Raw genomic sequence first — 26,388 nt, 5'->3', positions numbered from 1 at the left:
CATTTCTCAGCAAGATCATGAGTAAAACAAGGGTCTTTCATTTTTACCCCCCAAACTCACCTTGTTTGAATTTCATCACACAAGACCTTGAATGTGGTTGAATGACCAAGTGTGTGTATGGGAACCTGAGAGACAGTGAATGCTGTTTATTTCCTCTTTGTTAAAAAAGAATATCAAGCATGCTCTGCATTTTTATTTTCCCTTCATTAAAAAGGATATCAAGCATGCACCGCATACTGTGAAATCAGACCTATGCATGAAAAAAAACATTTCATTTCATGCACATATGATGAAAACATTTTAACTTTTCATCATATGTGCCTTTCAACTTGCATATTCTTAAACTGCTGACATGAGCAGACATTCAGAAAGTACAGAGACATGGGTCAAATGCAGAACAACATAACAGGAAATCAGCACTAAATATTGAACTGTTATGGCTCAGTTCAAAATCAAAGTTCCCAACTGCATTTGTATGATCTTATAAATTTTGATGTAACACAAAATACCCAATTTTTTCACAAAAACAAAAAATAATGAAGGGAATTAGTTTAACAAATGCCAAAATACAAATAAATTATAGGTGCTGTCAGGAGCTGTCGGATGTGTTCGCGGGATACGGAGAGCACAGAGTCCCTCCTCTGTCCCTCTGCAGTTGCCCATACAGGTCATAGCCTCTACTCTCCTCCTTCGCTCTGTGCCTCAGCTTCCTCAGGTTCACCTGGTTCACAGCCAAGTGCAGGGAACAGTGCACCTGTGGGCACAAGAGGAGAGAATACAAAACACCTTACAAAACACTTTGGCCCCTAGATGTGGCTAGAAGCCAAGGATGGAGCACCAGTTAAACACCATGATACTACACCAGACTTGCACTTGTACAAAGACTACAAATAAATGATTTTCGGAGGCACTCTGCATAAATACTTCAAAAGAATGTTCGTTTTATTATCAAATATTACCAACAGAAAAAAAATAATCATCAAACAGCCAGCTGCCACTTGACAAATCCACCATTCACAGCTAGGTAAAGCTTCCAACAAATAGAATAATCTACTTATTTTGTTGCAAAAGGTTTTGTTAGTAATAACCAAAGTGTAAAAATAGTAGTAAAATTAGCTACAATAAGTAAAAGATGTGTTATACAATAACTACGACAAAATTCCTAAAGAATTAGAGACAAAACAAAGCTGTCCTATCTCTATAATAGTACCTCATTCATGCATTAACAGCAGGGGGAGTCACACCTCAACAATGTGTTTTAGGTCTAATAATATGAGATTACTCTCGATAAGTTAGCACCTAGTGCTTTCGCCATCTCAAAAGTATGAGAAACAATTTCAGACCTTTCTAGATCAGAACTAAACAAGTATGTCCCTTTGTTAGAAAGAAACTATTCAAAATGATCTAAATTTCCTTTAGCTCCCTCCCCCCCCCAACTCTGAATCCATCAATTCCATTATTCGGGGGGAGGTGGGGGTCATGCAGCAGCGTGTGGATGTGTTGTGTGTGTAGTTGCTGTCCCAGAAGAGCTGCATTGAGGCTTTAGAGAAGTCTTACTCTCTCTTTGTCCAGAGGACCCTCTCCCTTGACATGTAATATAACCCTTGGCAGAGACTTCTAGCGCAGGTGGCCCCCAGAACTGGCTCCTTATTGGCTAGCTTTTAAAACAGGCATGACTCCATTGTTGAGGCTTTTCTCCAGCCCGTGAGAAAAGTCCTGAGGTCAGCGTGAGACTGCAAATGCGTGCTTGTCTGCCACCATGGCAACCAGATGTGAGGGATGGTAGCCATGGTAACCTATAATCCCTATTCTCTGTAACAGCTGCATTCTAGCTGCACATGTGTTGCAAATTGCTTGTTAATTCTTACAGATGTTAATTTATTAGTGGTGTGTTATTTGTATTTTGGGCGCGATGGGAAGCAGAAATGAATTTTAGACACTAACCTCAGCAAGCAACAAGAGCAATGGTTTAAAAATATTTTGGTGACATAGCATTGAAAATACTGACAAGACTTTATGTAGGTCAAAGCAAGCCTCACATCCATAAAAAAAAAACAAAAAAACAATGAAAGGAAAAACAAAATAATGACATTCTTCCCAACAAGAAAAGTAAAATTACAAAGAAGAGATTTTTAATTTTTAAGAGTTCGTGGCCCAAAGAACCAACATCACAAGTGGTTCTGTGCAAATGATGTGGAAGAGAGAATTGTTGCCGTCCCTTTATATCCCCATGTTGGTGGTGAAATAATGACAGAGCGGACAGGAAGCTGGTGGACCTAACACCGTGCACCTATGCCCTTTCTCCCCAGATACCGCAGAACTGCAAAGTTATAGGTGGTTGACACAGTATAGGTCAGCTGGAGGAAGAAAAAGCACAGACAGGGATTGTCAAAACAGAAGTGAAGAGAAGAAAGCCCTGAAACACTATAATACCCACTGTATCTTCAAATTATACATATTTATTTTAGTCTAAAATATAAAATGTGCAATACATTTCACTCACTACTGTATATATGAACAGGCTGTATATACACTGTACATAACCACCTGCTATATCTATATAAAGTAAAGTCATTTTTCATCATTCCCTGCAGTCTTCACTACTTTGCACTATATGTATCATGTTTACAGTTCACAGAAACAGTTTCACACATATATAGTCACTTCTTGTCTATATTTCTGAAGATAATTGTGTTTGTTATTCTGTGTAAGTACATTGAAAGCCACTAAACAGAGTCAAATTCCTTGTATGCGTCAACATATTTGGCCGATACAGATGATTCTGATCATCAACTGAAAACTCAAATACAAAAAAAACAACAAACTAAAACAATTAACTGTTTATGACATTAATTTGATAGCAGATGCCATCCGTATAACAGCCTATGTAATGGAGCATGCAAGTATAATGGGTGCACCATTTGCCTGGCTGGAAACCCACCAGACATTACAGCATTATTATGATGTTTGTGTCAGCTGAGAAAAAGGAACAGAGAGCGATAGTACAAAAGTCATCAGTCATGGAGGCTTGAGATGCCTCGCCGCCTACACTTTGAGCGTCACTAAGTCACATGAGCCATAACACTATTGTTGTACCCCACTGTGGAAGTGCAGCCAAGCTGGCCCCGGCTGAAGGATAATCACTCACCAGAGCCAAGAGAGTGATGCCCGCACCGGCGAAGGCAGCAATGTAGAGGTCATAGGTCATTTGGTACTGATAGGGAGAGATTTGCATTAGTGGTGATAACATGTCTACTGTAGGCTATTTCATGTCCAGGCCTGTTGTAGTACGTGGCAGCAGAGCCAGAGTTATTTCCTATTTCTTACCTCTCTGGTCTTGCAAACAGTGGACAAAGTTATACCACAAGCTTTTCCTGGCACTGCATTCCATGGCAGGAGCCCTGTGGAAAATGTATAAAGGTTTATCTCACAGATACAATTAAAAGATAAAGTTGGTTTATTCTATAGTTTTGTTACTGTACAGAAATCCTATGAAGAAAAAACAAAACCAACATTGCATTAATCTGTCTCTCAATACTGTCTGATTTCCCTACCCTGTCTGCGAAGTCAATCCAAAGCACATAGGTTCCTATTGAACATGTTAATGTTAATGAATGTTTTTATAGGGCTAAATAATTTCGTTAAATAGCTGGGCACTGTGGTTTTGAGCAAATGTTACCCAAACAATAGTAAATAGTGCATTTCTTGGGGACTATTTTTAGCTGCGGATTAATACACATTTGATACGCAAGTATTTATTTACAGCAACAGGAAGGAGTGTGTGGAATCGACTCAAATTAAACGACAGTGCCCATATTCATGGTAATGATGTAGCATGTCACCCACAGCAACAGTGTGGCTAATTGATGCATTTTTAATGGTTTTATTGAACAATGACGCTGTATGGCAGAGAGGAATAAGCTAAATCAGGCTTTGATTACATGGACAGTACTTGTTAGTAGCATCAATTCCTTTTTGAAAATAAGAAAAATACAGACTATCACCTTATCCTATAACTGAATACAACTTGTCTGAGAAGCCTGTTACATAAATTGGCATAAACGGATTTCTTTTCTAACCGTATTGTCTTGCATCGACACACAGCTGGTTGATGCTTGCTGGCGTCTCAGTCAGAACGTCAATGGTGTGGCAGGTGGCATCCATGTTGTAGAAGAAGTAGACGGGCAGTGCGGACAAGGCGAATACCAACAGCCACAGCATAGCTAGTACATATGTCAGCACTATAAACTGTACACAGAGAAAGCAGAATAAACATTAGGGTGCGTCATCATAATACACTGGTGTACATAAGCAATCTAAGTGAGTTTTTATGAGCAGTGACTCATTTAGTGACCACATTTACTTTTTCTCTGATTAGCTTTACTTATTATCTCACTGTCTGTTCTCCTCCTCTTCCAACCACTCAGCTTTTTTTTCCCCCAACCGCTTAAACACACACTGTATGCTTATCTTTGCATGTCCCCAAAGGTTTTTTAGCAGTCTTAAGATTTTCAGCTCAGTGCCCACCAGGGAGTGATATGTGTATTAATCCCATCCAATCTCTCCAATCCCCATTACTTGTCCCACTCTGGGCCTCTCACCGTGGAGCTGAGGCAGCGGCCACACATGGTGCTCCTGAACTCTCCAAAGGTTTGCTTGGCAGCGCTTGTGGTGTAGAAGCCCTCAGCCAACAGCACGATGCAGTAGAGGAAGAAAAAGGAGGCCAAACCATAGATGACATACTGGAAATATTGAATGCTGAGAAAGGATATGGTTAAAAAGGGAAAAAAAACTATTAAAATACAGCTTTACAAAGACACTTAACCTTCTGAAAAAGAAAGAACAGCCTGAGAAGATCCAATGGCAAGGTTAAAAAGATGACACTTGAATGATGAGAATACTTAATATTACCACGCACATGTAGGCGAGGGTGATATAGTCCTGGAGGTTACGGGCAAAGTAAGTCTCGATGAGTCTCTCCGTCTCTGTGAGTGCCTGGTGTCCACAACCGCAGAAAAGGGCAATGCCAGAGAAACACAGCAGTGTGGCGACCAGGGAGCAGTATGGCACCCCACCCAAACAGCGCATACAGCACTCATAGCAACCTGTTAATAAAGATGGAGCACCATGAAAATCAGGGATCATTATCAGCTGACAGCACAGAAAAAAATCATCTGTTTCAATGTACAAACTATGCACCTTAAAATGTACTGTATGCTTCTGATAAAGACACAGATCCTTTTTGTTTTTGCCACTAGTTAGGTCAATAAGGACTGATGCACAACAACCTATTAAAGAGTCAGTTCACCCAAATTGCATAAAAACATTGTCTCACTTCACTCTAGTGGTATCTAGCCATGCATATAGTTTGGGTTTTATTTGCTCTTGGTTTGAGATATCCCCCTATAAGATTTCTGTGTCTACTCTAATGCAGTTCAGTGGAATTGAATTTCGCTTGTGCTGCTTGAAATTAGGTTGTAAGTTGCAATGCATATTTGAAATGTCCATTACAGTTTCTCAGAGACCAAAGTAATCTAGTCTTCAAATGTCTTATTTTGTCTGACTAGCAGTCCAAAACTGAGAAAAGCAGCAAATCCTTACATTGGAGAAGCTGGAACCGGAGAGGGTATATATTTTGTTTACTTTATAATTAACTAATACTATGAACTTACTATCAAATTTGTTGGCAGTTCATTTTCAGTGGATTTAATAATCAATTTTGAACATTTCAATCCTACTACTCGAAATATTCAACAGTGACCTTGCTCTCCAGAAACAATTTTCAGTTGTGAGTAGTTTTCAAGGACTTTGTTTGTTTGTTTGTTGAGTAAAAGGTAGTTCCAATGAAAGAACAAGGTCTGTGGATTATCTGGAGTAGCTGGATTTTTCATTTTTCAATGCTGTAAACACCACAAATGGAATTCCTTTGAACTGGGATGGAGGAAAACATCTCCAGATTGATATCTCAAAACCTGGGCACATAAAAACATAACTATCTGCATAGCTACACAAAGGGTATTCTGTTATTCATTTATGTTTTGTGATTTGGGTAAACCAACCCTTTAAAGAAAATATACTCACGCTACTTTATCACTATAGATCCAGCTGCAGCTGCAAACATTTTTCACTCACTTGCTAAAGCTGTGCATTCTTCCTAATAGTCATGTGCTGTTTGAATGGATGCCAAGGGCCAAGGGCATGGGGATGTGTCTGCTCTGACCCCAGCTCGCACCCTGGCTCCATTCACAACGCAGCATGGAGAGTGTGAGAAAAAGGGGGAAGACAGTGAGGAGAGACAAAGTGAAAGAGAGAGAGAGGCTGCTTTTGTGACTGCAGAGACAACAGTCTTTGTCCCACAGCATCATGGGGGTACAAGGGCCACCAATGTCAAGCAAACAAAGACCAGAGGCACCTCTATGCTTGACACACATGCGCACACTCATAGACTTCCTTCTGGAGGACACACAGGAACAAGAAGTGATAGTGGGGAGCTCTCTGTGCTGGAAGAGGATGGAAAAGCAAACAATGCAACTGTGTGCATGTGTGCCATTACACGCTTGCATGCACACAGACACGCACAATGGAAGCAGACAGACTGTGGTTGGTACCATTACAGTAAACACAGATGGTAGGAGTGCCAAATATATAACTCTAATTGAACACGTCTACTCGGCAGTGTTGGCTGTGTGTGCGCGTGAGAGAGAGAGACAGACAGAGAGGGACTGATCACCATTTGTCCAGATTGCACAACTTTACTAAAGTGTTGAAGAGCGAGTCTAAACAGAGGGAACAAATAACAGACAAAGAATATTTTCAGTATTTTTACATAAGGAAATAAGTAACATGCTGTTATTTGCACTGTTGTACAAGTAATTCTGGTCACTAGAAGTGCAGGAATACAAGTAGTACCAAGTAAATAACAGCATGCACACAATCCTGAACTTTAAACATACAGTTTTATAAATATTTGCCCGCGTGCATTCAGATACACCTTGTACCAATTAAGCAATTAATGACATCACTAACAACCGGCTAAAGCACTCTGAGCCTCTGAGCCAAGAAATCTCACAAACTCTCGGTTGAGACTCAAATGAAAATATAGGCCTCGTTCTTGAAGAAAATGCAAAGCTGAGGCCAAGTTCGCCTCTTTAAAAATTGAGAGAGATTGCGACCAAAAGCAAATGCGACAGGGCTCCTCTGAAAGTAGCCCTGTCGCATCTCAAGCATGAAATAAATCTCATATCAGTGGAGCATCAGCCGAGTAGCCGACCTCTACACTGACAATAAAAAAAACCCAAAACAAAACAAAAAAACTTAATAACTCCTGATGCCCTCTTATAGTCCTATTCATATCAGTGTGCAAACGCATAAAATAAAGTGCAGATGTGACAATATGAGGTGTGCAACCTGCTAAAAGCTAATAAAGGTAGATTCCGGCGGCTGGAGTTTCTTACCCATGTCTGGAAGGATGCGTTCAGGACTTGTTGGCTACTGCTGCCTGCACTGCAGCTGGTCCGCTGATGATATGCGCAACTTGTCTTCGGCCCCCGTATATCAATCTCAACTCGCTTTCTGTTCCCCCCAACAATGGACAGACTCCGCTGATGACTGCGAGTGCAATCTTAAAGAAACAATGTCGCTTTTCAATGAACTTCGAGGCGGAGATTGATGAGGAGGTCAAGTATCTTACACTTGCAGAAATGTTCATTGTGACGCATATTTGCACCACCAGAGACCAATTTATGCAAATACAGCGGAGGGGACATTTTTGGAGAAATATAAATTTTCCACCTCTGTGAGTTAGGAAAGGTTCACCAAGGCCTTTTGTTTTAAAAGCCCAAGTGGCAAAGAGTTTCAGTCTGATAAATATAACCACATGAGAAACAGCTTATGAATTATTCAGGTGGTCTATGGGACTAATGAGCCACCGTATGTCCATGAACAGTGAAGGTGATTTGTCTGAGGTTACAACACACCATCAATATGGGCCTGTGGACAGTCAGGTGATGCTCCCCAGACTTCGGAAATTGTCAGATACTATCTGTTAGACGGCAGTGTTTGAATTACAGTACTGAGAATTAAAGATGTGACATACCAGCTGGCAACACTGATATCTGCTTTATCGTCTGTCTCTTAAATGGGTCTATTTAGTCCTGTTATGTTCCTCTAAAAGCAATCTTAAAGTGGCACTCAGACCACGAATATGTGGATGATTCAACTTGTGATGAAGTCAGATAGTGCCTTTTAAGCTGTTGTTGAGGTGTACCTATTTCTCAGAATCACAACAGTGAGTCACTCTGACAGTGAAAGCAACATTGGTATTTAAAATGCACTCGATTGTTGTCATTCATGTTCATAAAACCCTTGATGTCTATCTCAGAAGTAATCCCCTGGGTATTTGGGTCTGTGCCAGCTTCTTTGTCCATGTCAGCTCATGCGACCTTTAACTCATTATCAAATGTTCAGCTGAATCTGCTTAAACTGATATGTGCTGTTAGTGAACCAGAGGAGCATGCAGCACGGAAACCTCACTGATCTCAGGTGACTTGACTGTGGCGGACTGAGAGACTGTCCTCTGATTCATCTTCACCCTCTAGCCAAAATACCAGAAATAAAGAGCCAGATTTGGCTTCACCTGTGTCCAGTAGATGGCAGGCTTCCTCCTGACACAGCATTTGTGCAGCAGCAGCAGCCACATAAAGAGTTTTACCTCATAATTTTGTTCATTTTTTATAAAAAAGAAAAAACTCGAAAGCATCTAGAAACATCTAAAAATCCAAATGTTAGCTGTTTTGTCAAGCAGGCACAAAACTTCTTTAAAAAACCTACAATAGACCTGATTTAATATTAATTTTGTACATGTTTTAATCTAATGGCATAATAATTCTTATGCAAAGATGCGTCTTTTTCAAATGGGGAATATGTAATTCTGTTATGGAGCTCTTTATTTCCTCTCAGTTAATGTAGTTAGTCTCACAGTACAACCCTATTAGATTATTTATTTTTGAGCTGCTAGCTCAGAAATCCTCAGAGACACCACTCATGTTATACAAGCCTTGTTCTCTACTAACCAGGTTGTTGTACATTGTGTTTTACAGACTCTGGCTCGTGGTTTTCCTCCTTTCCTCTATTACACAGGTGAACCATGAATGGATTGCACAATAGTTGATAATACCATAAAGATAAAAACGTTTTTCTTTTGTAAAAGCTAATATAATTACTCTGCCTTCTTTTTGTAATTGTGTGTTCACAAATTTTGCAAACACATTTTACCCTGACTCATTCATACTTTATGCATCACTTAACCTGATTTGATGTCCCAATTGTTACTTAGCATACAAATGTATCAGTAACACAAGAGAGAAACTGCCTTTTGTAAAGATTTCTTTGAACACAGTGTGATTTCGCTCCAAACATCTGTCATCAAAACAACAAGCCTGTTGGGTTACTGGGTGCAGTAGGTTTTCTGCCTGTTGGGTGCGATCCAATGCTGTGGGTGAGAAGCGGCGCTATCGGGTAACAGGTGTGAGGCAGTGACTTGAGATGATGGTGTGCCTTCCCTCTGCTGTCTCTCACCTGTCCACAGCTGCTCTCCGCCTCCTGTGGTCGTCTCAGAGTTGCTTCTTGAGAGACTTTCATCACTTCCCCACTGGAGGAACATTAAACCCTTTTGTGTGTCTAAATACTTTAGACTCCCCATCACTCAGAGTCGGAAATCTGAGAAAGGTCCAATCAACTTAGCGGACCATTACCTCAGGCGCCTTCTCGCTGCAGGGGTCATGGGGAATAATCCTTAAAGATAATGACTGTAATAGTGGTATTTTAGCAATGCCTTGCTGTGATATGCTCTATTTTATAGTGGCTAATACTGTACACATCACCAGGTGCCTGTGTTAAATAACAGCACCATACAGTTTTCTACAGAATGCACAAGGTACAAGTCTCTGCTGGTGGTTCAAATACTTCACTTATCAGATCATATTTTTTAATGTTTTCCTGGTAGCTTACATGGATCTTATCAGAAAATGGATAAACTTAATTTCCACAATATTGTGCAGTTGACAAATGTTTGAATGAACTGTGTATCAGAATAATTCAACAAATTTGATGATTAAAATGCAAGAAGCCTCTGGATTATTCAGAATGTATTTTATTCACAGGCTGATCTTATCCTTGACACTGTGCAAGTGAGGATTACACACATTGCTTGCTTTATTCTGTTAGTCATCAGAGTAATATTTGTCTTTGAGCCTGAGTGGAATCTCATTTTTCTGTGGTGGACGTCTTCTCCTCTGTTTCAGGTATAAAACAGCTGTCACCACGAGCAAACAGATGGATGCCAACAACATTCCCAGGCCTACTAACAGTGTCAGCTGAGCATATCTAGTAGCGCTCTCCTCCACCTCACAGATGGGGGCCTTTGAGAGATTTTGAACCAATAAGTCAGCTGGCCCTGTCCAGGTGGGTGCACTGTCAAGTTGGCAGGGCTCCATGCTTTCATTGACCAGCAGATTAACCCAGACAGTAGTATGAAGTGGAGCTGGTTTCCCCCCATCACTGACCATGATAAACAGGTGATGCATTCCCAGGTTGTTTCCTACCAAACGCTGAGCTAATGTGATGTTCCCTGACCTTGAATCCACCCGGAAGGGGCTGCCGTTGTGTGCTGGCTCTTGCGCCACAACAGTGTACGTTATCTCTGAATTCAGTCCTGAGTCCTCGTCGATGGCGTAGATCTTTGTTATCATGGTACCTGCCATCGTCTCTGGGGAGACAGTCAGGCATGAGAAGTTGCTGTTGGGAAGGATCACTTTTGGCTGGTTGTCATTGATGTCCTCCACAAAGATGGTTACCCTGGCAGTGGAAGTCAAAGAGACTGGGTAACCATGATCTCTGGCCAGCAGATAGAGTTCATAGCGGTCCTCTGTTTCGCGGTCCAAGTTGGTTGTGGTGCGTAATGTCCCCTGGGTGTTATCCACAACAAAAGGTTCACTGTTGTTTACAACATGCAACTCTGTGTTCCCATTCTTCCCTTCGTCTGGGTCTGTCACCCCTACCCTCCCCACCTGGGCAAACTGTGCTACATTCTCAGGGATGAAGAAGATGAAATGTTGGGTTAGAAAAACAGGTGCATTGTCATTCTGGTCCACCACACGAATGGATACTGTTGCCACAGACTCCAAGGTAGGAGAGCCACTGTCTCGTGCAAACACGGTCAGTATGTGTACATACTGCTGTTCTCTATCCAGAGAAGCTGACACAGACAGTTGACCTGTCGCAGGGTCAATGTTAAAGATGGTAGATGTGTGTTTGTCCAGCCTGTAGGTCACCCTGCCGTTATATCCACTGTCTGCATCTGAAGCTGAGACCCGCAACAGTGACATCCCTGGCTGGTTGTTTTCCTCCACCTCCAGCTGGTAGTGAGAATGCAGGAACTGTGGAGCATTGTCGTTGACATCTACCACCAACACCCTGATCACATGCCTAGTAGGAGCGATCACAGATCCTTCAGCTGATCTTCTGTGAACAACCACAGAAATATGATGTTCACTTTTCATCTCGTAGTCTAGGGGCTTTGATGTGGAAAGCAGGTATTTGCCATTCTGCAGGCTCAAAGTGAAAGGCACTTCACCCTCGATGGCAAGAGATGAGCCTTTAAAGCTGCTGTCACCTTCCAGCTCTAAAACAGCTAAGACAGTGGGGGGCTGGTTTTCTGGTAACACCATAGTCTGGTTTTGATGCTCTGCTATGAACCCGATCTTTATTGTTGGCTCTTGGTTTGCCTTGGGGAGCACAGTTACGGTTACCTGAGTGTCTGCTGGGGGGCAGTGATGGCCGCTAGCTAACACTTTCAACACCAGCTCCTCGGAGTTGTCACTCTGGAGGTCTTGTGTTAGTCTGATGTACCCTGTGAGGCTGTCAAGGCTAAAGAGCTTTTTGGCCTGCTCAGAGACTTTGGGGCTGAGGGAATAAACAATGGCAGCATTTGGGCCTGAATCTGGGTCTGTGGCTGTGACCTGAGCAACCACCATGTTCTTTGGGGAATCTCCGGGGATGGTGACACTGCGGGGGCTATCAGAGCTAAAGCTTGGACAGTTGTCGTTAACATCTGTCACTGTGACTATTAAAGTTGCTGTAGCACTTAAAGGGTCTGAGCCACAGTCGCTGGCCACTAGCGCCATCTGATACTGCTCCTGAGTCTCCCTGTCCAAAGCTGTCTGCACAACTAGGGTGATGAAAGACTCCTCATCAACTGTTAAACTGAAAAACTCACCAGAACCTTCCAGGTGGTACTGCACCTTCCCATTACGACCAATATCCCTGTCATGAGCCTTGGCGTCTAATAAGAAACTGGTTCCCGCTGTCACGTCCTCAGACACCCTCAGGTGTATTTCACTGTTTTCAAAATGAGGCGCATTGTCATTGATGTCCTCTATGATCACAGGAAACTGTATAAGGTCTCTTGAGGGCCCCACGATAGCATTGTGTAGAATAATGCATTCCTCAGCTTTTGTCTCCTCAGGGCAGAGGGCCTCGCGATCCATCTTTTGCTCAGTGGTGTAAAAATTCCCCCTGTTTTTGTCCATCCATAGATACTCCTGGGTCAGGAGCTGGTACGGAGGTGGAAAGTGTTTACTAAGTGAACCGGTCAGAATACCAGGTTCCTGTTCCTCTGGGATGGAAAACCGGACGGAACCACACATGATCTGCCTGAGATGGACCAAAAACAGCAGATTCTGACGAGAGAAGAAATAAGCTGTGAGGAGTAATGTCTTTGAAAACAGCACCGGCATTTCATTTTTTTTCTTATGATTTGATAGCCCTGATTGTTGTATTTGAACCTGAAAGAGTGTGGAAGTTTTCCCGGGTAGTGATAAGGTTTAAACTTCATGCCTCAGTGAGCTCTTTTAAAAGCAGGCAACTGTACAGTAAAGGTAATATGATGCCCCTTGCTTATCTTCAACCAATTACTCTCACCCAGAGATAACACACACACACAAACAAAAAGCAAATAATGAAGCGTATATTTCATTTTTACAAAAAAAACCTCCAAAACATTTACATATATTTCTGTATTTTCACATCAGCTCATTTGGCTCACTGACCTGCAGTAGTCCAGCCCAGTTCATATTATCAGGAGTCCCATGGCCCATCGTCATCACACATGTTACCCCGGCAGCAAATGAATGCTGAGGACTGAGGCAGCAACCTAAAACTGCACAGCTAAAGGCATAATTCATTACATGCCCCTCCTACAACACTTACCTTGTGTGTCACGCTGACACAGGAGACGTTAGAAGAACAACTGGTTTACCTGCATGAGCTGAAAGCATGTTTTTGTCGCAACTCAAGTGTTTCTAAAGAATGAGTAATCATTGGGCTTGTGTTAAGTACATATTTTGCCTCTAAATTGTATGAGACATGTTAATGTGCCAATACCGTATGTGCTTACACAACTATTTTGTTAGCATACCTGTCACCTGATTTTTAAAAACTATTTCTTAATGTTTTATCGCTCTCTGAATCATTTTTCTCTCAGATTTGTCTTCTGTTGCAGTTGTAGTTTTAAACTACAAAAGCCTTCATGATCGTGATATCCTTAACAGATTGGATAATGCTTAATCTTCTTACTGCATTCACACAGTAACATAAATACTAGTTTTAAACATCCGTGATGAAAAGTACATTTAGGCTACTCGATTACAATTTTGGAGTACATTTAATAGGGAATTGTATTACATTTAGCACTTTTGTTACTGGTTATTTTGCAGGTGCAGATTGAAGATACAAAACATATCAGCACATAAATATAATTGATTTTCATATATTAAACAATAATTAATCGATAATAACATTTATTAATAGACTATGCATATATATATATATATATATATATATATATATATATATATATAATATACACAAGTAAAAGTCTGGAAGGAGAAGTTTTATTTGCAATGGAGTATTTTTACACTGCGATACATCTTCAGGATCATCTTCAAGGATCATTCTTCCACCAGTTATAAGTGATAAAGATGCCAGGCTGCCTCAGTGGGAATTGCATAATATGACCCTCAGACCCACACAGCTGTCCTGAGGGAGTTTGAACAGAAATTGCACTGGCCCTGCCCTCTTTCGGTAGAGCAGAGTACTGCACCGCTTCAGCTATACATATACTACAATTAAGCTATAGATGAACTATTATTATCCCAAAACTTAACATACACAATAAAACAAACAAACACAGAGAATAAAAAAGCAATCCAAAAGAATAGTCCGTACATGGTATGACATTCTTCGTAAAGTACATAAAACTACTACTCAGCAGCCACTATAGCGTGATATTAAAAGTTTTATTTTTGACAGATGGAGAAAGAGCTCGTTTTTCTACATATGTGCCGTTTATTCATGAACCAGGAATTTGAATATAAATTAATCTAGTAAAAATATGTTTTTCAAGCTGATTGCACAGTGTGACAGGGCTCTTACACGGAGTGATAATCATCACTTCAAACCCAGAGCGACTGTAAAATCTTATTGAAGCCAGCTGCTTGCACCTTAAAATCGAATGAACGATGAATAATGAAGAGACGACGGAACTTTGTAAGCCTCAACTTCAGTTACGTAATAGTTCATTTCTGTCTTTAGACGCGTTTGGGGTTTTTTCCTTCCGCCCACATTTTTCCAGTTACAGTGAACCTGGGTTTTTTTTTAATTCTGTGACATGATTGGCTGGCGCGGCGCTATAGCTGAGCGGGTGTGGAGGGCTTTACAATAAAACTACAGTCCCAGTTTGTCAGTTTAAAACCGCTCTGAAGCCAGACACACAGCAGATTGGTGGTGTTTTATTTCACTGTTCCAGCATGTCCACAGAAATGACCACAGGTGAGTCCAACGACTACTTGAGACATTAGTTTGTAATGATGGTAGAGTGATAATGATTACAGGTCTGTAAGAAACAGCAGCCACATGTATAATACTTTCAGAGAGGCTGGAAAGTAGAAAATGGGTGTATTTTACCTTTTTAAACCCATGTCCTGCTCTATCTTTTTTATATATCACAACACGTTGATAATACTTAAATCTACACTTAGAGAATCAGCAGATTTCTGGAACATGTTGTCGTTTTTACTTCTTATTCTTACTTATTTGTTACATTTTTACTTGAATATGTGATCTTATATTTTCTTGCAATATTCTACTACATTTTTCTGCCTGTATAGCCTATATAACCCATAGGAGACTGTAAAATTTTTGTCATGTCAGCCTAATAAAATGACTTTGTGATAAAACGGTGGATAAACTGAGATCCGTTGATCCTACACTTATGGTAGTGCATTTATTCAAGAAAATGCCTAAAATGTTGTTTTACCACAGTCCAAAGCATTGAATTTAGGTTAAAATGTAATATTTTTATGTCACAGTTTACAGACCAGGTGTTTTACAGGCTGCTGTTAGATGTTTTATATGCCTTGTGGGCTGTTAGGTTTATTTTCACACATCCAGTTATCTGACACAACCCACTGACATAAACTTCAACTGCAGGCTTTGGCTTTTAACTTTTATTTAATTTCATTTTCACCCACACAATATTTGTCTTACAAGTTATTTGTCCTATCAGAAAATGTCAAAAACCTTTCAGAGATGTTTTTATTTCCAAAATACAAAATACACTGAGTTTATTTAGGGCTTTCAAGATATTGTACCCATCACATTTTACCCAGACTTGTATCTTTTTTTTTTTAGTTTGTGAAATAACCTCAGACGATCTTAAAATTCTCTTCCAGTGGAATAACGTGATTTCTCTCCAACTGCTGTCACATTTTCCACAGACTTGGAGCTCGAGCTTGGTGAGCTGCTGCAGGAGTTCCAGGATGTGGTGGAGGAGCTGAAGGCCCCGGCCCAAAGCAAACCTCACGCTTACCAGCACGTTTTGAAGGAGGCCAAGACTCGCACTGTGCAAGGGGACGATAGCGGAGTCGAGGACTCAGATTACAGTGAGTGACAATATCATCGCCAGAGAACAATGTTACTGTTCAGCACACCCATCGCTGTGATTAAAATAATGTTCGCTTATTGTACAAAGCTCAGAGAAGGAAAGACATTATTTAGTGCATCATTTACTGGTGAGTGAGGGTGTGTGGAGTACCCATGGGTGCCGGTTGAGCCCTTTTATCAGCCCAAACAACTGCAGCTTGACACTTTTAATTTGCATGAAATTAACAATACAAGAGGACACATCCCTGTACACTTCTATTAAAGTGGCTGTTTTGCTCACAACAATAGCTGTGTACTGGAATGAACTGCAATTATGGATAACTCATCTTTTGCGATTGTCTTTTGCTTTTTTTTTTTTTTTTTTGCTGCTGTTTGTCAACGGTTATGAGATAAAAGAAGAAAGTGTTTTTTCCCTGCTCCCATGTGTCGTCATTATTGAAAGTATTTTGGCCCCCCTAATGTTTCAACAGGCGAGCTGCTTTCAAAAGCTGACGCTTGGGAGTCGCTATCAGCGAACAAGCGTTTACCTTCATTTTACTGCGTGTTATTATCATTATGTGCAACTCTTGCATTGTGTTCGATTGTAGTCATTGTTGCTGTTGATCATTTGCATGGGCTGGCCTAAGTGGTTGTCTTCTGTTTATTATCTCCACTGACTCCCCTCTTTGCCTCCCTCTCTCCCCCCCAGGCAGTGAAGCTTCTTTGGGAAACAGTTTGAACACCAGCGAGGAGGAGCTTCACACAGCAGGCATAACGCTGGCACCGAAAGGTACTTGAGGCATCCATCAGACTATCTCCATCCAGATAGCCCTCCTTCTTACAGTGATCACTATCACTTTTGCTCTGATCACTATCACAGCTACACAAAAAACCCTCCACATTAGGCTGGGAGCTCTTTTGTTTTTACACAACAAAGCGCCTGCCGCTGTGACTGTGACGTCTCCTGCAGGGGTTATTTGTGTTGTTGTGTAGCAGTGAAGACGGCTCAGGTGCTGTTGTATTTTTGTTGCATGCATCTCAATGGATGAAAACAAAACAAAACAAAAAAGATGACCAGGAGGTGCCATTCGCTCTGTCTGTGACTATACAGAATATGAAAAGATGTTTACAACTGAGATCTTGGTGGGATCTATCGAGCTGTGGAGGTTTTATAGCACTTAAGATCAGCTTTATCTCAGTTTGTAGAAAAGAAGCTAAAAGTGTTGTTTTTCCACCCCAAAAGCAGTTTGGTTCATATGTAATTCTGGGACTTAGATTACTTTTCAGCATTTGGTCCAAAGGAAATACCACTGAACTGAGCTGCATTTCTCCACAAAAATGTTCCATGGCTGTTTTTTTTTCCCTGTAGTTCCTCAAATTCATTTTCTTTCTGTCTTCTTTCTGCAGCCAAGCTAGGAGACACGAGGGAACTTGAGAGTTTTATCGACATGTTGGACCGGGAACTTGCTGGTGCGTATTTAAGAGAATTACACCCCCTATCACTCAATCTTTTCTTTATTCCTTTTGCACTTAAGCTGACAAGCCAGCAGGCTGCAGTGTGTAATGGTGGCGGAGACGCTGACAGAGTGCATGTTTGTAACGCATTGAAAAACAGAGTGCGTAGTAGCCACCTTGTTTCTATCCCGTTTATCTCTGAGCACCTCTTGTGTGTAAATGCCATGTCTGGGGACTCAGGTGGACTATCTACACGCCCTTTAGTGATAATAGCATACTTCACTACATGAGCATCATGATCCTGCTATCAGCGCTAAGGCAGTAGTGTTTCAGAGTCCTATGAACACCTTCATTGCCCTGCATGTGCACAAGCAAACCACAAAAAGCAAAGCATGCATCCGGTGCTATCAGTGGTTTTGACACAGAGAGCATGAACGTTACATTTTAATCGTAACTCCCCCTTTATCTTAACAAGGCTTATTAGTCAATGCATGCCAGTGTTCTCTCTTATTCTGGCTCCTGAGCTTATGTAGTTTTTTCTCTCTCTTACTCTTGCAGAGATGTGAACAGAGAGATGAAGAGAGCCACGTGGAGGGGGGAGAAACAGGCTGGGGGCGACACGGCTGGCTACTGCCGAGCAGACAGGCAGATCTACGCCAGAGCAGATCTGAGGAAGCAAACGCTCTCCTGCCTGCTCCAGGGGAAAAGGTTAACATCAGAAATTAAAAGGCCATTCCATTCCAAAATGCAAGAACACAGACCGCTGGCAACGCCGCGTCCAACCAGCAAGGCGACGTCCCTGCAGCATCAGGTCCAAGATGTGTGACATATTCCTAAAACTAGACAAAGCTTCCATCTGTCCATGTATGTGTGAGAATATGCTGCCTGGAGTATAGAGGACATGTAAACGCCACATTTGAAGTACAATAGCAGGAAAAGGCCCTAAATTCTCAGTTCCATATTTTCATTTAAAGGAAGCTGACCTTTGTCTAGTTCAAAATTACAGACGGCACTTTAAACTAATTTCAAATCCAAGTTCAGATCTGCTGTGTAATATCAAATGTCATTTAAATGCTGGTGTTTTCAATGTACAGTTCTTGTTAATACTCTTTTTTATATAAATTGTTGTACAGATGAATGCACGTATAAATAAAACTAAATTCTGACTATATTACCATGTTTCTGTCTTTGAATTTAAATTTTGATCTAAAACAAAATCGAATCTGCTTGCCCACATCTGATTCTATATACTCACACACACACCTTTGAAAGCCTTTCAGTTTTCCAAAAAATATTCCTGACACTACTGACAACAAATTATATTCAGTGTGCTTACACCTTCACGTTCCCCCAAACTGACTGTTGCTAGTGTCACACCACATGTCTCAGGAGCCCATCACCCATTTGTCTTTGTTTGTAGCCATGTTTCCTGTACGTCTGTTCTCATTATGCTTTGAGTTTCACTTCTGCCACTGAATCAGGAAACCAACAAATTTAGCTCAAATAGGGAAAAAAGGGAAGTGCGTCAGTTGCACTGTGAGAAACAATGATCATTTAGACTTTGTGCTGTAATTCTTTGGTGGGGGCTTTGACTCTGTTGTAACTTATTACCACAAATCAAAGCTTTGAACTGGAGGACGGAAGTTGCTCTGCTCTGTTTGAGTCGGCTATAAAAAAAGCATCCTTGCAATCACCTAGCTATGACTTTTCCCTCCATAGTTGTGTTTATATTTGGCTGTCATTTCACTGTAGTTTAGGTCTACCAAGTATCATCCATTTACAGGTGTCTCCTCGCTTATGAGGGAATGTTGGGTCTCTGTAAATAATATTGTAAAGAGTACAGTCTAGACCTGCTCTATATGAAAAGTGCCCTGAGATAACTTCTGTTATGATATGGTGCCATACAAATAAAACTGACTTGACTCCTCGCTGTTGTCAAAGCAACACAGCATAGAAACAAACTAGGCAGAAGTAAACGTTGTGGTTGAAAGGTGTGATTTTTCAGTCACAAGTTCTCTCATTGAGTGTAAAATTCAGCTGAAGTATGCAAAATTACTTTTGCTCTGTTGAAGAAGTTGAGTCGAGTATAATGCTGAAAAAACCAACAGTCAACAATCTTTCAAATTTAGTCACACAGCTTACTGTAATCACACATAAGAGTCTGGTTTTGGAGTGGTGAGAGCAGAGGGAAGCTTTGCCCTCGTGGAAACGGAGACCAGGGACCAAAGGTCAGGGAGCAGCAGTTTATTGAATTGTCATTGTTTTCTCCTTAAAAATCCCCTGACAGTCAGTTGATACGACCTGCCATCCATACTACTGGCCCCTGGTAATATATTATGGATAGACTGATGCTTGGTTGGACCTGCTTTCTGACATGATGTGAGTAGCAGCGGCCAAAGGAAGGACGGCTGGACATTTTAGATACTGTTCCCTGTCTGTTTATGTCTTATTAAAAGACAATTTATTCAGAAAGTTTAGCTCTGCCCTGAACTCTGGCCAACTATTTAACCCTGCTGACCGAGACAGGAGCCGCCGCTCGTCTGTAGGGAGAGGGAGGAAGTGAAAGAGAATTACCTTAAAATGTGACATACTGTAAAGGAAAGAAGAATAATGGGAGCAGAGAGAGACCAAAAGGGAAAGTGTTCAAACAATAGAGAAATACACAGGGGTGGTATAGAGTAACCTGCTCCTCCTGTGTTGTCTGTTCCACTTAGAGAAAAGCAATGTTGACTGATTGAGGCCACAGCTGTTCAGGATAGTAACAAACAAAGTTGGCTTTGACATGATGGAACTTCCCTCCCTAACGAAGGGCACATCCTGTTTTCAGAGGAGACAGAAGGCGAGGAACTGCAACAATGCAGGAAACGTGACGCTACAGGGCAGATGAAACTGAAAGGCATTCGATTGGAATTCGGTTCCCACTTTTGTGTTTGTTGCTGTGTCTTTGTAACTGCATTTTTGAGAGGTGTAGCTCTGTATCCAGTCTGGTGCTTGACATTGCTGCCACACTTCACCTGCTCTAATCCACAGTGTCATTTCATTGTACACGAAAAGTCACCGGCAGCTAATTATGCTGTATGATTTTTATTAGATTGCTCTTCAATGGGATCTGATGTAATATATCAGTTTGTCTTATGGGAACACCTCCCCATTGCTTATCTGTTAATTACTACGAGGCTGGTATTTGATTGGCAGCACACGAAAGTAAGAGGCCAATATGTCAGCCAGTCGCCTTGTTTAGATAACAGACAGAGTAAATGATGAATGAACTGAGTTCATTAGCTGATAAATTAAAATTAATTGATGTTATGATGAGGCAGGGAATGGTCTTGAGAGATGAAGACATAATAAATATCATGTTGTACCTCTCACGGCTTTCACCTATAGACTCAGGCATCTTGGTAATAAATGTCACATAGACTTAAAATCTCTGCACACAATGCTGGTTTGTTTTAAGCTAGTTAGAAAGCTAATGAAGATGTAATTGAGTATAGCAGAAAGGAGACACTTGTTATTATCAGACAATGAGTAAATGAAGCAGAGATATGGTCTGTGCAGTGAGGCTATCCTGGCCGAGATGAGAGCAGCATGCAGAGCACGCAGTGTTCTGTCATCTGCCTGATGAGAAACCGGCGCAACGACTCTCCCCTGAGAGCTTCTGAAATGGTCCTGGCTAACAACGCTCTCCCAAGGAATTAGCTGGCTCAACCGCCCAACAGACACACACCCCACCAATCCGCCAACCCAACACACACACACACTGAATTGTCAGACTCTGACTGGGTCTTACATAACTGAGACCAGTCCCTGAGCCTGGATCAAGGACTCAGATCACTGCTTTGTTATTCTTGCAGAACTCACAAAAGGCAGAACGAGGAGCTTGAACCATAAAAGGACTTGGTGGTGCGCTGTGAAATAATCTCTCATATGACACCGCTTCACAAGTCATATGATATATTCATGTAAGCCATAAATACTGTGAAAACATTTCTCTGTTATTTTGATATTCTGACATGACTGGATAGTAAACACCGATCAGATCTGCAGCAGCACGAATTATAAACTACAACAGTCCTATATAGCTTCATTTTTTAGCCATGCTAACAGCTTTGCTTGATGGCAGTGTTGGTCTGTCTGTTGGTTGGTTTGTGGGCCCACTATTATGGTTCAGACTGAAATATCTCAACAACTATTGGATTGACTGCCATTTGAAGATATCCATGATGGTCCCCAGAGGATAAATCATACTAAATTTGGTGATCCTCTGACATTTCCTTTAGCACCACAGGTCAAAGCTTTCACTTATTAAATTAAATATTGCGCCATTCATGGATTAACACAAAATCTTCAGACAACAGTATCCTGATGACTTTTGTGATCCCGACTTTTCCCCTTGCACCACTGGGATGTCCACCTTTATGATTTTGAGTGAAATGTCTCAAAACTTTTGGATGAACTGTCACGAAATTTGGTACATTTATTCATGTCCCCCTAAGGGTGACTTGTAATAACTTTGGTGAGCACTTCACTTATAATCTAGGGCCACCATGAGGTCAAAAGTTTAATTTGTCTAATACTTTGGTTGCTCACAAAACTAAAGACATTCCGAGCAGCCTCAGCTGTACTTTTTTTTGGTGCCAATTAGCAAATATCAGCGTGCTAGCATGCTAAACTAAGATGGTGGAAATTCTAAACAGTAAAGCTGCCATCAGCATGTTGGCATTGTAACTGAGTGTGTTTTCATGCTCAGTTGTATCCTGGTTTTGGTCATTTGTATCCAGCCACTATGTTCTGTACCAACAAAGAATGTTCAGAAACCTGGATAAGGTGTTTACACATGACAGTATCCTGGTTTCTACTGGAATACTCCATGTATCATATCCAGGTTTCTAAAAAACCGGGATAAGGCCTTATCCAGGTTTCTGAAACCAAAATATGGTATTCACATGCACAACACATAACCAGGATACTCCAAAAACCCCAATCATAACCAGGATAATAGTGTGCATGTAAACACTCATGTGAGCATGCTGATTTTAGCATTTAGCTCAAAGCCCCACCTAACAGAGCCATTAGCATGACTGTAGACTCCTGTCTTGGCTGTTTTTTGACATTAAATAGTAAATTTGAGTGATATTTTTATGCTAATTGAGGATTTTATCTAAATGATGCAAAATCAGCAATTTGTGTGTTTCTTAACTTATCATAATTGAGAATATTAGCCTGTTTTCCTGCTGTGTTCACAATTACAGATGTAAACAAACCTTTCACAGCACCAGAAAACAGTAATAACTAATTGCAATGCAATACTCAGCCCATTCAGTAGAGAAAAAAACACTACTCCCTTATTATAAAGCCATTAGTGCAATGGAAACATTTTAATGACTTATTTAGATATTTGTGGTTGTCCTCACGTAAATCAAAGTCTCCTCCTGTAGCCATGTCATTTCCTGTTTTGCTCTCAGACTCTCCAGACTTCATTGTATGGGACAGGAAACCAGTGTATTCCTTTCAGAGATGTTCATTCCCAAAGAATGTGACTCATCCAGCCTTCTCTGGACTCCAAATGAGCCATTACATCACTGCTGACTGGGGATTTCACTTTTTTGACGTGACTTCACTCTTCCTCTTTCAACCCAAACAGACAATTTATTTGAATTCATTACTGAAACTCAAACAAACAACATAAAACATATCAAAGGGACCAAATATTGTTATATAATCATTCTTGGAATAAGGAGAGCCTTTGTATTGTAAATAACATCCACTAGTTATAAATTGAACACTGGAGAGAAAAGGCACCAAAAACAATCCATTGACATAATGTGGATGCATGTTCTTTATTGTAATGTACCAAGCCAGTAAGCTGTCAGTCACACAAGGAGGTCTCAGTGCATCTTTACGGCTGTGGAAAATGTTTCCAGTCTATTTGTAGTTTCGGTAGAGCGAGAGACAAATGTGTGAAATTTTTAAGATCTAACAGTCGGCTTTAGAGTTGCCTGTGGTGCCCGGTGTATATTTCAGCAGTGTGATACATTTTTTTGTAGCTGAGATGATGCTTCTGTCTAATCAATTCACTGACATTATTATACCACTTTAAATCTATTTTAAACCTGGTTCCAATTTGTGTCATTTGTAAACACTCATTTTGAGATATGGTGGAATTCAAATTAGATTCCCATCAGCAAAACTAGTATATCTTTAAAAAGAATTGTGTAAAAGTTTTATGAAGTTAGACATTTATTGGACTTTATGATTAAGTATTAACAATATCTGGGTCTTTTTGAGTAAAAATTACCATGAAAAAAATCTGTCTTATTTGTAAGAATAATTGGAAATTTAATCATTTAACAATTCACCGCACAGGACTAACATTTAGGCATCACAGACAAATGAATATCTCTGCCTCTCGGGGGGGAAAAATAGGCTTAACTTCAAAGGATGTTTCCAGTATTTCACAGAGAAAAAAATGGTGCAGATTTTTTCGGAGTAATCTCAGATATTGAAGTCAAACTCAGTGTATTTGATCTAAAAGATCTGTGAAAAGCCTGGTAGCCTGGATTAGCACTAAAGATCAAATTGGTGCCACTGAAAGTCATTGTAATGTGATCTAAATGATAAGATACTTTCAGGAAGTCCTCTGGGAGTTCTCTGTAGTCTGTACCGGAGCAGCACAGACCAGCGAGTTCAGACACCAAAGGTCCCACTGACGCAACCTTCCCCCCACCACTAGTAACCCACATCTGAGAAAGGCATTAGTGGACTGCCATCTGATGGTGAACTCCAGCTGATGCAACTGAGAGATAGCGCGGGGCCTGGCCTCAGCTGGCGGGGATCGACTTTGCAAAATAGCTCTGAATCTGCAAGATAATGCTGTGAATGATGGGAGCAGTTAGAGAAGAAATTAAACAGCCTAGAAGTTGTGAATCTTGCCATTAAACTTTTTCTCCAAATCCGGCCATCAGAGCTGGACCAGCCAGTAGGAAAAAAATAGTCTTGCAGCATCTCGTGGTGCGAGGGTTTACAAGGCAGGATACAAAACAGAGAATGTGTAGAGGTTTAAAATGTGCTTGTTGCCTGCTGTTGTTACTTCCCTCACACACAGTGGGAGCGTACAGGCTTTAGTCTCAGCAGCCTCAGTGGTATCTCCAGGCCATCCATCTTACAGAGGGCAGATCATTATGTAGTCGACAGGCAGCTTTAGGCCGGGGGCAGGTGGGACTGCTTGTACACGATGAACTATAGGCTGCTACTCTTCTTTACTAGACCTCTATAAAAACCAAACCAGCCCTTTTTACTGTTAGATAGTACATTACACTTGAACTTGTTCCATGCTTGCAATGCTGCTACATTGTGTTGCACCAAAAGCTATACTTAAAGGATCATACTAGTTTTATTATATTTATTTTTAACCACCAAATCACCTGAAAAGACTTAAAATAACAAATAATTTATCTTTCTAACAAGCATCATCGTGTCTGTGTTGCCACAACTGGCAGCTTATGCCTCTGCACCACAGAACTCCATAGTCATCCAAAAACCATTACAATCACATAAAACAGCTATACCATCAGGTGATATTCTAGTTTATTCTGAAACAACTCTGGAATAGCATTTTCTATAGACCAGTGGTTCTCAGACTTTTTCATGTCAAGGACCCCTAAACTGACACAAATTAGATCACGGACCCCTGTTTGATAAGATTTTTGCTTTTAGATGTTTTATTACAGAAAGTGTATGAAACCCATGACCAAAATAGTTATACACTCTCCCAGATAGCATACGGAAGTGAGCCACTTTAGGCAATGATGCAGCACTTCTGGCTGTCTTCTGGTCCAGAAAAAATGGATGCCTTTTTTCGTAAAGATGTGGTGCTCTCAGGTATGTGTATTCTGGATGTGGGCCAGTTCTGGTTTATCTGGTTTGTTCTTGGTTGACATAGGGCTTGCTTGTGGCTGAGATCTGGGAAACAGGAGCGGACCGCCCAAGTGCCATCATTCCACGTGGTATGTGGGCTGGATGAAAGTGCTGAAAGTGTGGGCTGGATCTGGGCCAAAGCAATTTAGCTATTTGGGCTGTCATTGTGTTACTTATGGATGGAATTATAGTGTACTTACATTATTCCCCTTTTTGCTTGGGACCCCCTGAGGGCCTCTGGGGGTCCCTGGACCCCACTTTGAGAGCCATTGCTCTAGACAGTAGCTCCATGTTGGGCAGACATCAACAAAAAAGCAGGGAGATGCAACTCCTTGCTCTGTTAGTTTGATGGGCTGAGAGGAATAAACTACACTGGCTGTGTTCATGGTAATTAAAGAATATGTCACCCAGTGCAACAGTCTGGCTCTTTTCTCCTTGTTTTTAATGGTTTTTGGACAGTAATGAGTTCAATGGCACAAAGGCATACGTTACATCTAGCTGTGGCAACATAGACAGTAGCTACTTGTTAGCTGGATATTCATTGTTGGTTTTGGTCTGTTTGTGAGTTGTTGTTGATAATAATAATAAAAAAAGATCAAATATACCAGGCTTATCCTTTAATGCAAAAGCAGTGTGATTTTTGGAGGAACAGAGCACTCAAACACAACACTTACAGAGATGCTCTCCTGGATTGCGATGCTTTCTCATTTTGTAGGATGAAAAATATACACAACACTATTATCAGCACCAAACTTCTTGGTCTCACTCCCACTGAAAATGGATGTCATGTTCTATATTCATGAGAACCACAATAAGATACAGAAAGAATAGATATTTTATTTTGATTACTCCAGTTTGCGCGATTATAAATACATTCTATGGACATAAACATAGAAGTAACAGGGCATCTTTAGTAATCTGTACAATGACACTGAGATAACAGAGATTTATCATGATGTATTTGGCCTCAAAGACCATTGATTTTGTTGATTTCAGACCTACTTTCTAGTGAAAAAAATGTGTTACAGTATCTGGGTT

General features: G+C 40.9%; 3 protein-coding genes across 5 annotated transcripts; 1 reads left to right on the top strand and 2 right to left on the bottom strand.

The window, feature by feature from the left end:
• Positions 1-178: 178 nt before the first annotated feature.
• On the bottom strand, positions 179-7,682 carry plp1a (proteolipid protein 1a). Of its 3 annotated transcripts, none has more exons than XM_067598946.1 (7): positions 7,455-7,682; positions 4,919-5,105; positions 4,602-4,758; positions 4,080-4,248; positions 3,328-3,401; positions 3,149-3,214; positions 179-754 (listed from the first exon to the last, which is right to left on the bottom strand). In XM_067598946.1, exons 1-7 carry the CDS (start codon positions 7,456-7,458, stop codon positions 590-592), a joined length of 822 nt encoding a protein of 273 aa, XP_067455047.1. In that variant the 5' UTR covers positions 7,459-7,682; the 3' UTR covers positions 179-589. The 3 variants fall into 3 exon arrangements, with proteins under 3 accessions (XP_067455047.1, XP_067455048.1, XP_067455049.1); XM_067598947.1 differs by lacking the exon at positions 7,455-7,682 and adding an exon at positions 6,133-6,395; XM_067598948.1 differs by lacking the exon at positions 179-754 and adding an exon at positions 918-2,357 and having other exon boundaries at positions 7,455-7,681.
• A 2,339-nt stretch (positions 7,683-10,021) lies between these two features.
• Positions 10,022-13,790, bottom strand: pcdh20 (protocadherin 20). The gene has a single exon (XM_067598941.1). It carries the CDS (start codon positions 12,792-12,794, stop codon positions 10,221-10,223), a length of 2,574 nt encoding a protein of 857 aa, XP_067455042.1. The 5' UTR covers positions 12,795-13,790; the 3' UTR covers positions 10,022-10,220.
• A 939-nt stretch (positions 13,791-14,729) lies between these two features.
• Positions 14,730-18,604, top strand: si:dkey-27i16.2 (regulator of cell cycle RGCC-like). Its single transcript, XM_067598940.1, has 5 exons — positions 14,730-14,886; positions 15,834-15,998; positions 16,688-16,768; positions 17,386-17,448; positions 17,992-18,604. Exons 1-5 carry the CDS (start codon positions 14,865-14,867, stop codon positions 17,997-17,999), a joined length of 339 nt encoding a protein of 112 aa, XP_067455041.1. The 5' UTR covers positions 14,730-14,864; the 3' UTR covers positions 18,000-18,604.
• Positions 18,605-26,388: the final 7,784 nt, after the last annotated feature.

The sequence above is a fragment of the Thunnus thynnus genome, chromosome 9 (assembly GCF_963924715.1).
Source record: "Thunnus thynnus chromosome 9, fThuThy2.1, whole genome shotgun sequence".
In the NCBI taxonomy this organism is placed as follows: Eukaryota; Metazoa; Chordata; class Actinopteri; order Scombriformes; family Scombridae; genus Thunnus; species Thunnus thynnus.
The sequence above is the reverse complement of the archived record's forward strand: the minus strand, read 5'-3'. Positions and strand labels throughout refer to the sequence as shown.

Excerpts from the sequence above, each read along its gene's own strand:
- plp1a (XM_067598946.1), bottom strand. Across the intron at positions 4,759-4,918 it reads TATATCACCCTCGCCTACAT|CATTCAATATTTCCAGTATG; the intron begins GTGCGTGGTAAT and ends ATCCTTTCTCAG. Across the intron at positions 4,249-4,601 it reads GCCGCTGCCTCAGCTCCACG|TTTATAGTGCTGACATATGT; the intron begins GTGAGAGGCCCA and ends CTCTGTGTACAG.
- pcdh20 (XM_067598941.1), bottom strand. The coding sequence starts at position 12,794 with ATGCCGGTGCTGTTTTCAAAGACATTACTCCTCACAGCTTATTTCTTC.
- si:dkey-27i16.2 (XM_067598940.1), top strand. The coding sequence starts at position 14,865 with ATGTCCACAGAAATGACCACAG. Across the intron at positions 15,999-16,687 it reads AGTCGAGGACTCAGATTACA|GCAGTGAAGCTTCTTTGGGA; the intron begins GTGAGTGACAAT and ends TCTCCCCCCCAG. Across the intron at positions 16,769-17,385 it reads CATAACGCTGGCACCGAAAG|CCAAGCTAGGAGACACGAGG; the intron begins GTACTTGAGGCA and ends TTCTTTCTGCAG.